This window comes from Oncorhynchus mykiss, chromosome 17, assembly GCF_057628025.1.
Source record: "Oncorhynchus mykiss isolate SJ-2025 chromosome 17, ASM5762802v1, whole genome shotgun sequence".
In the NCBI taxonomy this organism is placed as follows: Eukaryota; Metazoa; Chordata; class Actinopteri; order Salmoniformes; family Salmonidae; genus Oncorhynchus; species Oncorhynchus mykiss.
Window position 1 is genome coordinate 3,801,518 of NC_143038.1, and position 12,678 is coordinate 3,814,195.

The window sequence follows — 12,678 nt, forward strand, 5'->3', positions numbered from 1 at the left end:
AACTCACCCTCTATGGGACAGTAATAGTAGTAACAGTATATCTACAGTATTAACTCACCCTCTATGGTACAGTAACAGTAGTAACAGTATATCGACAGTATTAACTCACACTATATGGTACAGCTATGGTACAGTAACAGTAGTAACATTATATCTATTAACTAACCCTGCATGGTACAGTAACAGTAGTAACAGTGTATCTATTAACTCACCCTCTATGGTACAGTAATAGTAGTAAGAATATATTTGCAGTATTAACTCACCCTCTATGGTACAGTAATAGTAGTAACAGTATATCTACATTATTAACTCACCCTCTATGGTACAGTAACTGTATATAAATTAACTCCCCCTCTATGGGACAGTAAAAGTAGTAACAGTATATCTACAGTATCAACTCACCCTCTATGGTACAGTAACAGTAGTAACAGTATCTACAATATTAACTCACCCTCTATGGTACAGTAATATAAGTAACAGTATATCTACAGTATTAACTCACCCTCTATGGTACAGTAATAGTAGTAACAGTATCTACAATATTAACTCACCCTCTATGGTACAGTAACAGTAGTAACAGTATCTACAATATTAACTCACCCTCTATGGTACAGTAACAGTAGTAACAGTATATCTACAGTATTAACTCACCCTCTATGGTACTGTAATAGTAGTAACAGTATCTACAATATTAACTCACCCTCTATGGTACAGTAACAGTAGTAACAGTATCTACAGTATTAACTCACCCTCTATGGTACAGTAACAGTAGTAACAGTATCTACAATATTAACTCACCCTCTATGGTACAGTAACAGTAGTAACAGTATATCTACAGTATTAACTCACCCTCTATGGTACAGTAATAGTAGTAACAGTATCTACAGTATTAACTCACCCTCTATGGTACAGTAATAGTAGTAACAGTATCTACAGTATTAACTCACCCTCTATGGTACAGTAATAGTAGTAACAGTATCTACAGTATTAACTCACCCTCTATGGTACAGTAATAGTAGTAACAGTATCTACAGTATTAACTCACCCTCTATGGTACAGTAACAGTATATCTATTAACTCACTCTCTATGTTACAGTAACAGTATATCTATTAACTCACCCTCTATGTTACAGTAACAGTATATCTATTAACTCACCCTCTATGTTACAGTAACAGTATATCTATTAACTCACCCTCTATGGTACAGTAACAGTATATCTATTAACTCACTCTCTATGGTACAGTAACAGTATATCTATTAACTCACCCTCTATGGTACAATAACAATATATCTATTAACTCACCCTCTATGGTACAGTAACTGTATATAAATTAACTCACCCTCTATGGGACAGTCAAAGTGTATCTATTAACTCACCCTCTATGGTACAGTAATTGTAGTAACAGTATATCTACAGTATTAACTCACCCTCTATGGTACAGTAACAGGATATCTACAGTATTAACTCACCCTCTATGGTACAGTAACAGTATATCTATTAACTCACCCTCTACGGTACAGTAATAGTAGTAACAGTATCTACAGTATTAACTCACCCTCTATGGTACAGTAATATAAGAAACAGTCTATCTACAGTATTAACTCACCCTCTATGGTACAGTAATAGTAGTAACAGTATCTACAGTATTAACTCACCCTCTATGGTACAGTAATAGTAGTAACAGTATCTACAGTATTAACTCACCCTCTATGGTACAGTAATAGTAGTAACAGTATCTACAATATTAACTCACCATCTATGGTACAGTAATAGTAGTAACAGTATCTACAGTATTAACTCACCCTCTATGGTACTGTAATAGTAGTAACAGTATATGTACAGTATTAACTCACCCTCTATGGTACAGTAATAGTAGTAACAGTATCTACAGTATTAACTCACCCTCTATGGGACAGTAATAGTAGTAACAGTATATCTACAGTATTAACTCACCCTCTATGGTACAGTAACAGTAGTAACAGTATATCGACAGTATTAACTCACACTATATGGTACAGCTATGGTACAGTAACAGTAGTAACATTATATCTATTAACTAACCCTGCATGGTACAGTAATAGTAGTAACAGTATATCTACAGTATTAACTCACCCTCTATGGGACAGTAATAGTAGTAACAGTATATCTACAGTATTAACTCACCCTCTATGGTACAGTAACAGTAGTAACAGTATATCGACAGTATTAACTCACACTATATGGTACAGCTATGGTACAGTAACAGTAGTAACATTATATCTATTAACTAACCCTGCATGGTACAGTAACAGTAGTAACAGTGTATCTATTAACTCACCCTCTATGGTACAGTAATAGTAGTAAGAATATATTTGCAGTATTAACTCACCCTCTATGGTACAGTAATAGTAGTAACAGTATATCTACATTATTAACTCACCCTCTATGGTACAGTAACTGTATATAAATTAACTCCCCCTCTATGGTACAGTAAAAGTAGTAACAGTATATCTACAGTATCAACTCACCCTCTATGGTACAGTAACAGTAGTAACAGTATCTACAATATTAACTCACCCTCTATGGTACAGTAACTGTATATAAATTAACTCCCCCTCTATGGGACAGTAAAAGTAGTAACAGTATATCTACAGTATCAACTCACCCTCTATGGTACAGTAACAGTAGTAACAGTATCTACAATATTAACTCACCCTCTATGGTACAGTAATATAAGAAACAGTATATCTACAGTATTAACTCACCCTCTATGGTACAGTAATAGTAGTAACAGTATCTACAATATTAACTCACCCTCTATGGTACAGTAACAGTAGTAACAGTATCTACAATATTAACTCACCCTCTATGGTACAGTAACAGTAGTAACAGTATATCTACAGTATTAACTCACCCTCTATGGTACTGTAATAGTAGTAACAGTATCTACAATATTAACTCACCCTCTATGGTACAGTAACAGTAGTAACAGTATCTACAGTATTAACTCACCCTCTATGGTACAGTAACAGTAGTAACAGTATCTACAATATTAACTCACCCTCTATGGTACAGTAACAGTAGTAACAGTATATCTACAGTATTAACTCACCCTCTATGGTACAGTAACAGTAGTAACAGTATCTACAATATTAACTCACCCTCTATGGTACAGTAACAGTAGTAACAGTATATCTACAGTATTAACTCACCCTCTATGGTACTGTAATAGTAGTAACAGTATCTACAATATTAACTCACCCTCTATGGTACAGTAACAGTAGTAACAGTATATGTACAGTATTAACTCACCCTCTATGGTACTGTAATAGTAGTAACAGTATCTACAATATTAACTCACCCTCTATGGTACAGTAATATAAGTAACAGTATATCTACAGTATTAACTCACCCTCTATGGTACAGTAATTGTAGTAACAGTATATCTACAGTATTAACTCACCCTCTATGGTACAGTAACAGGATATCTACAGTATTAACTCACCCTCTATGGTACAGTAACAGTATATCTATTAACTCACCCTCTATGGTACAGTAACAGTAGTAACAGTATCTACAGTATTAACTCACCCTCTATGGTACAGTAATAGTAGTAACAGTATCTACAGTATTAACTCACCCTCTATGGTACTGTAATAGTAGTAACAGGATATCTACAGTATTAACTCACCCTCTATGGTACAGTAACAGTATATCTATTAACTCACCCTCTATGGTACAGTAACAGTAGTAACAGTATCTACAGTATTAACTCACCCTCTATGGTACAGTAATAGTAGTAACAGTATCTACAGTATTAACTCACCCTCTATGGTACTGTAATAGTAGTAACAGTATATCTACATTATTAACTCACCCTCTATGGTACAGTAACAGTAGTAACAGTATATCTACATTATTAACTCCCCCTCTATGGTACAGTAATAGTAGTAACAGTATCTACAGTATTAACTCACCCTCTATGGTACAGTAATATAAGTAACAGTATATCTACAGTATTAACTCACCCTCTATGGTACAGTAATAGTAGTAACAGTATAGCTACAGTATTAACTCACCCTCTATGGTACTGTAATAGTAGTAACAGTATCTACAATATTAACTCACCCTCTATGGTACAGTAATAGTAGTAACAGTATATCTACAGTATTAACTCACCCTCTATGGTACAGTAATATAAGTAACAGTATATCTACAGTATTAACTCACCCTCTATGGTACAGTAACAGTATATCTATTAACTCACCCTCTATGGGACAGTAACAGTAGTAACAGTATATCTACAGTATTAACTCACCCTCTATGGTACAGTAATAGTAGTAACAGTATCTACAGTATTAACTCACCCTCTATGGTACAGTAATAGTAGTAACAGTATAGCTACAGTATTAACTCACCCTCTATGGTACAGTAATAGTAGCAACAGTATCTACAGTATTAACTCACCCTCTATGGTACAGTAATAGTAGTAACAATATAGCTACAGTATTAACTCACCCTCTATGGTACAGTAATAGTAGTAACAGTATCTACAGTATTAACTCACCCTCTATGGTACAGTAATAGTAGTAACAATATAGCTACAGTATTAACTCACCCTCTATGGTACAGTAACAGTAGTAACAGTATATCTATTAACTCACCCTCTATGGGACAGTAATAGTAGTAACAGTATCTACAGTATTAACTCATCCTCTATGGTACAGTAATAGTAGTAACAATATAGCTACAGTATTAACTCACCCTCTATGGTACAGCAACAGTAATAACAGTATATCGACAGTATTAACTCACACTATATGGTACAGCTATGGTACAGTAACAGTAGTAACAGTGTATCTATTAACTCACCCTCTATGGTACAGTAATAGTAGTAAGACTATATTTGCAGTATTAACTCACCCTCTATGGTACAGTAATAGTAGTAACAGTATATCTACATTATTAACTCACCCTCTATGGTACAGTAATAGTAGTAACAGTATATCTACAGTATTAACTCACCCTCTATGGTACAGTAACAGTAGTAACAGTATATCTATTAACTCACACTCTATGGTACAGTAACAGTATATCTATTAACTCACCCTATATGGTACAGTAACAGTAGTAACAGTATATCTATTAACTCACCCTCTATGGTACAGTAATAGTAGTAAGAATATATTTGCAGTATTAACTCACCCTCTATGGTACAGTAACAGTAGTAACAGTATCTACAGTATTAACTCACCCTATATGGTACAGTAACAGTAGTAACAGTATATCTACAGTATTAACTCACCCTCTATGGTACAGTAACAGTATATCTATTAACTCACCCTCTATGTTACAGTAACAGTATATCTATTAACTCACCCTCTATGTTACAGTAACAGTATATCTATTAACTCACCCTCTATGGTACAGTAACAGTATATCTATTAACTCACCCTCTATGGTACAGTAACAGTATATCTATTAACTCACCCTCTATGGTACAGTAACAGTATATCTATTAACTCACCCTCTATGGGACAGTAGCGGGTGACCTTCTCAGGCATCAGTTGACCTTCCTTGTGTCTGCAGTACACTTCAGCTATCTGCTGCCGGCACACCTTGGTCTTGGCTCTGGACAGAGCCGAAATTGCTTCCTTCCCACTGATCTCACACTTTGGCGGCTGGTCGTAAACGACCTCCAATGGAGCCGCAGTCGCCTGCTTCCTGGTTTGATGCTGGTGTTGGTGTCTATGTTGAGTCTGGGGGTGGGACTGCGACTGTGGGTAAGTCTGAGCCTGACCCTGGCTCTGTGGCTGTGAAGAGCGGCTGTGGTGGTTCCTGGAGCCCACCCCGGCTCCAACCGCTTTCGGGCCCACAGGAAGTGAGCCATTCTGGGCTACGGCTCGTCCGTACTGGAGGACCTCGTTGGAGCTCCGGCTGAAAATTGGAACGTTATCCTTCCAGGTTGCCTGTTCGGCATGGGCCTTCTCCTGCAGCCTCTCCCTGCGTTTGTTACTGTCAGCGCCCCCTGGAGGCTGGCGCTGGGGCTGCGAACGGGCGCCAAAGTTACTATTGTCTATGTTCTCAAAGTCTTTGGGCACAGAGTTCTCATTGTTGCTGTCCACTCTGACTTTCTCCTTGGGGCGGTGGGAATAGTAGCCATCCTGTGAGAAGAGGAGACGGAGAGAGCAGATTAGTTTCATTGTTGTTGGTTTTTATTTGAACGTAATTTAGTTCGGAACTAATTCTTATTTACAATGATGCGAGAAGGGAAGAATGGAGTAAAGGAGAGAGAAGGGGGAATGAGGCGGGGGAGGAAAGAGGAGAAGGAAAGAGGGGAGGAAACGGACAGAGGGGGAGGAAAGGGGAAAGAGAGAGAGAAGGAAAGGAGAAGATGGGAGGAAAGAGAAGGATAGATAATGAGAGAAGAGGGGGGGAGGGGATAGGGGGGCACAAACAAGCAGAACCAGATCTGTGGTGAGGGAGTCTGTGAGGCACATATCAAATGTCAGATTACCAATCAACATGCCACACACACCAAGCAGCTTAACAGAACCAAGAGGCATGAAATTAAGTAGCATTAACTTATTGACTCCCTCCGCTCCCTGCCACAACACAACAAGGTGCAACCTGACTGGCTGACTGGGCCTATCGCCACGGTGACGACGGGGATGAGGACTACTTTCTGTGGCTGTGTGCGTGTCATCATCAGATTAGTACCGATTTCAATTAACTTTTCCCCTGACGTGCCTGTCACCCCGTAAACAGATTACCAAGGGGGATAAAGCACCGGAATGTGATTGTGTGTGTGTGTGTGTGGTGTGTGGGTGTCGTGTTTGTGTCTGTGTAAGCATTCAGGGAACACACGTATTCTCTTATTCCACATTCTCCGGAGCCACGTGATATTATGGAATTACAATAGTGTGGCGTGTGAAAAGGAGGCAGTGTGTGTGTCGCTGCCGTGTGTGTGTGTGTGTGTGTGTGTGTGTGTGTGTGTGTTTGCAGCCCCTGTTTGTGTGCTTTGAGCCAAGATCTGAATGTACAATTTTCCCATCTTTCCACCAGAACAAGCCGAGAGAGAGGGAGGGATGGAGAGAGGGAGGGATGGAGAGAGTGAGAGGGGGATGACAAGGAGGAGAGGAGAGCGTTGACATGCGGGAGAGTTCTGCCGCACCTCGGAAGCACTCGCTTCACTGAAATGTTTCCCGACGCATCAAATGGAACAGGCGAGAGAGCTTCCTCTGCCTACCTGGCTCAGACGCCGTGAAACACACACACTTCGCTAGACAGGCGGAGAGCGAGGGAGGAGAGCAAATGTGTGTGTGTGTGTGTGTGTGTGTGTGAGAGAGAGGAAGGGCAAATAACAACAGCGGTGGGAGAGGATATAGAGCTCCAGTACAAGCTGAGGCTTCATGTGTCTCTCTGTTTACAGTCACAGCTGATAGCGAGAGAGAGGTGAGAGAACGAGCGAGGTGAGAGAGAGGTGACAGAGAGAGAGAGAGAGGTGAGAGAGAGAGAAGTGAGAGAGGTGAGAGAGAGAGGTGATAGAGAGAGAGAGGTGAGAGAGCGAGAGAGAAGCGAGAGAGAGTTGAGAGAGCGAGAGAGAAGTGAGAGAGAGAGAGGTGAGGGAACGAGAGAGAAGTGAGAGAGCGAGAGAAGTGAGAGAACAAGAGAGAACGAGAGAGAAGTGAGAGATGATAGAGAGAGAGAGAGAAGTGATAGAGAGAGAGAGGATAGAGAGAGAGAGAGTGATAGAGAGCGAGAGAGAGGTGATAGAGAGCGAGAGAGGTGATTGAGAGAGAGGATAGAGAGAGAACGAGAGTGAGAGAGAGCAAGAGTGAGGTGATAGAAAGAGAGAGGGGGGTGATAGAGAGAGAGAGCGAGAGAGAAATGGAGAGCAAGACATTGACAGAGCAGGAGATTCAGGCAGAGAATGAGTGAAAGTGAGCAAATGAGAGAGAGAAGTGCAGTGAAAAGGATAGAGAGAGAGAAGAGAGGGAGCAAGGAGCGAGAAAAGCCAGACGTCAAGAGAGAGAGAGAGAGAGAGAGGTGAAAAGGAGAGACCGAGAGAGGCGCACTGCTCGGTAAGGAAATGCATTTCTCTCCCCTAAAGCCAGCCTGTTATCAGCACATCAACCTCTTCTCTCTGCAAACACCTTGTGTCTGAGCCTATTACAGAGGTGGAAGACTGAGACAGAGACAAGTAGGGAGACAGAAGAGGAGGGAGGGCCGGAGAGAGAGGGGTAGGGGGGTGGAGAGAGGGGAGGGGCGGGCATTTTTGTGAGATTTCTAATCGTTTGCAAAACACTCTTACTGTCAGTTCTCTCTCTAAATTCAATTCAATTCAATTAAAAGGGTCTTTATTGACACGGGGAACATATGTTTACATTGCCAAAGCAAGTGGAATAAACGATAAACAAAAATGAGAAGAAACAACAAAACAAAAACCCTGAAAATGTAAATGAACAGTAAACATTTCACTCAAATGTACACAAAAGGTACAGCTGTCTTTTAACAATCTCTCAATTCAATTGGCTTTATTTGCATGGGGAAACGTGTTTACATTGAGAAGCAAGTGAAATAGACAATCCACAAAAATGTAAATAAGCAAGGGGAAATAAACCATCAGAAATGAACAGTGAACATTACACTCAGAAAAGTTTGACTATGTACAGTGTTGCATCATATGTGCAAATAGCTGAAGTACCCTCTTCATTACACCCACGGATTCTCTTAAACCTCAACCTCATTCAAATCACCTCCAACCCACCTGCTGCCACAACTGGGTCACCGCCTCTCTTCTCCTCTGTGTGTGTGTGTGTGTGGCGGTTCACAGCTGCTGTGTTATACCGGCTGAGGTAATACACGTTAGAAGATGTTAATCCTCTATGTAACAGCTGCCCTACACTACCGATCACCTTCAAATATCCAGAGAGAGAGAGAGAGAGAGAGAGAGAGAGAGAGAGAGAGAGAGAGAGAGAGAGAGAGAGAGAGAGAGAGAGAGAGAGAGAGAGAGAGAGAGACAGAGAGAGAATAGAAAGAGAGAGAGAGAATAGAAAGAGAGAGGAGTGTAGTTTAAAAAGAGCACATGTTAGCCCTGGAGCAGCAGATATCCCTGGCTTTGCGTGGGCCGTGAGAGACATGAGAAGAAGGGACACGGTTGGAATCGCAGGAAAGCCCAAATCCAAACGCATTAAATCTGTTGTCTTCATCTTTTAACTGTCTCTATTTGAAAGAGAAAAGTGTTGAGCCCAACAGCACAGCAGGCCTCTGGCTAAATCAACAGGGTTGTTCTCTGATCTGCGAATCACTGGATTTAATAAGGCATTTCTGCATTCAAAAGTATAAAAAAACATGTTGTATAATGAAACCGGGGGGTGAATATGATTCACATGAGGAGAAATAAATACTTCTGTTCCTCTGTTCTTCTCTCTATCTCTTTGTCTCATTCCGATTCCTCTTCCCCTCTCTCTCCTGATCCCTAGTATCTGTCCTCTCTCCCCCTCTCTCTCCTGATCCCTAGTTTCTGTCCTCTCTCCCCCTCTCTCCTGATCCCTAGTATCTGTCCTCTCTCCCCCTCTCTCTCCTGATCCCTAGTTTCTGTCCTCTCTCCCCCTCTCTCCTGATCCCTAGTATCTGTCCTCTCTCCCCCTCTCTCCTGATCCCTAGTTTCTTTCCTCTCTCTCTTTCTACTGCCCTTCATTTCCTCTCTCTCTTTCGACTGCCCTTCATTTCCTCTCTCTCTTTCTACTGCCCTTCATTTCCTCTCTCTCTTTCTACTGCCCTTCATTTCCTCTCTCTCTTTCTACTGCCCTTCATTTCCTCTCTCTCTTTCTACTGCCCTTCATTTCCTCTCTCTCTTTCTAGTGCCCTTCATTTCCTCTCTCTCTTTCTACTGCCCTTCATTTCCTCTCTCTCTTTCTACTGCCCTTCATTTCCTCTCTCTTTTTCTACTGCCCTTCATTTCCTCTCTCTCTCCCTCTCTCTTCCTCTCTCTCCCCCTCTCTCTTCCTCTCTCTCCCTCTCTCTCCCTCTCTCTCCCTCTCTCTCCCTCTCTCTCCCGCTTGCGTTTAAAGGACTTCTCTCTCTTTAATCTCGGTCTGTGTTTAACTCTGTGGGGACAGAGCAGGGGGCTCTTAGAGAGGAAAAGATGGGGAAATGGACAATTAATAGCCCAGGGATGGTGAGGCTAGGAAGCTAAGCCATTAGGGTGTGTGCGCGCATGTGTGCTTGGTTATCGATCACTAGGGGGAATCTGTCTTTTCCTACAGTGTGCTTTGGGGAGGCCAAGCCCGGTTCGCCTGACACGCGGTCGCTTACTAAACCCCCTTCTCAACCCCCTTCGCCCCTCTCGGCCCCAATCGCTCAGCGAGAGAGAATGCAAGCAGGTAAAAGGGTAAACGTTCGGGCTATCCATCATTGCAGGTAGGAGGGCTGGGGCAATGGAGTGAGGGACTGAGGCTGGAACTCTGACTGAACCACCCCCACCTACAAGGGATGGTTTGGTCCATTTGTCATACTGTACACCTCATACCGGCTCATTCCATTTACCCCATGTCCTTTACCACAGGGGAGAAAGGGAGATACTTAATCTGGCCTGCACCCCCCCCCCCCCCCCATTCTCCAATCTCCTTTCAACTTCATATCTCTCACACCACAGCTGCTCAGGCATACCCACTCTCCCTCTCCTCCTCCCCTCATCTCTCACTCCAGGGGGGAAATCTGTTCATTTCTCAAATTCTACCTGCACACTGGCACTACCCTTCCCTCCCTCCTTCCCTCCATCCTCCATCCCTATTGTCATTTACTGTACTGGACCCCTGGTGAACCTTAGCAGCAGCACTGAACACATCACTTTAAATCTGGCCCTCGTTTTACTGGCTATTTCTCCCACATGGGGCCAACTCAGATGAGCTGTGGCTCCCATACACACTCAATCAACTGCTATCTGACAAATCGTTCTCTCTCACACCGCACGCACACACACACGCACGCACACAGACACCCACACACACACACAGACTCCATCTATCGGTTAACTACAGCTGTTTCTATCTCTTTTTCCCTGCAGAGAAACATGCCATTTCTGCAAGGCTATGACGTAACAGCCATGGAACTGGCCTTCTGGGTAATGAGGAGAGCTGGTCAGTAATGGGGGAAACATTCAGTAATAAGCATTCCTGTACTGATGAAAATCAGCAGCACTTACATTACAATTTGTAATATCAAATTTCAAATCAAATCAAATGTATTTATATAGCCCTTCGTACATCAGCTGATATCTCAAAGTGCTGTACAGAAACCCAGCCTAAAACCTCAAACAGCAAGCAATGCAGGTGTAGAAGCACGGTGGCTAGGAAAAACTACCTAGAAAGGTCAAAACCTAGGAAGAAACCTAGAGAGGAACCAGGCTAATACAATAGCTACAATGCTAAAGAAAGCCTCTGTTTGTAATACAATAGCTACAATGCTAAAGTAAGCCTCTGCTTGTAATACAATAGCTACAATGCTAAAGTAAGCCTCTGTTTGTAATACAATAGCTACAATGCTAAAGTAAGCCTCTGCTTGTAATACAATAGCTACAATGCTAAAGTAAGCCTCTGTTTGTAATACAATAGCTACAATGCTAAAGTAAGCCTCTGATTGTAATACAATAGCTACAATGCTAAAGTAAGCCTCTGTTTGTAAGGTTGGGATACTGAAACATCAACTATGAGGTGACACTAAAGAATGAGAACATGGAGCTCCAGAAGTAAACCCAGAGACGGCAGAGCAAGAGAGACATCCCACTCCCTAATCTATTCTGGTTCATATACAGCCAATTAACTAAACAGACCAGACCCAGCTGCCAATGCATTGGTGCCTATGGGAAAGCCACCCCGTGAAGCAGACCTGTCCGGAACTGACCATTTTCTCAGATTGGTAAACGGCCTGAGTGGGACATCTTCATTTATCCACTATCTTTGGCAAACGATCATCTCAAATCAGTTCACACATCAGTCTCCTCCTTACCCATCTGCCTCGTCAGACATGACTAATCAAACTGGCCTGCCGTAGGTTAGCAGGCCACACATGACACGTGCTGCTGGATCCTTCATCGTGTGTTGAGCTGGTCGCGGTGATCAGGCACTCTGTGGGGCAGCCTCAGTCGTCAGTCAGGATCCCCTGCTGTGTCGTTAAAGCTCTTACATAATTACCTAGATGTAAAAAGCGCTGATCCCTGTGCCAGCCCCGCTTCCTGTTACGAACCACGGACGCTGGCTACAAACACTACAGGAACACGGCTGGAGGTATAGTATCTGAACCCAGGTCTGCTCCAAGCTGCGATATGTCTCATATCAACTGTTTAAGCCGCATTACTTCTTGCCTCAACGCACATGTATTCATGTGTATACTTAGAGTATACTTAGAGCACAGGAGGCTGCTGAGGGGAGGAACGGAGCGAATGGTATCAAAACCTGGGAACCACGTGTTGGATGTATTTGTTACCATTCCACTTATTCACTCATTCCGCTCCGGCCAATACCACGAGCCCGTCCTCCCCAATTAAGGTGCCACCAACCTCCTGTGACTTAGAGCACACTGAGTGCGTTGCAGGAGGTACCAACCTTGGTTAATAGGATAAGAGCTGTGTCTTTTATTTGACGCTTAAAGTGCTTTCAACATTTTACAATGTGCTTTTAACTCATACCTGAAC

The 12,678-nt window shown here is 42.2% G+C and overlaps 1 protein-coding gene across 1 annotated transcript in view; it reads right to left on the bottom strand.

The window, feature by feature from the left end:
* Positions 1–12,678, bottom strand: part of LOC110495107 (xylosyltransferase 1) — a 118,802-nt gene that overhangs the window by 56,835 nt on the left and 49,289 nt on the right. The window contains exon 2 of the mRNA XM_036949407.2: positions 5,509–6,145. Within this exon, the coding sequence (XP_036805302.2) occupies positions 5,509–6,145 (637 nt within the window). The remainder of the gene's footprint in view (positions 1–5,508; positions 6,146–12,678) is intronic.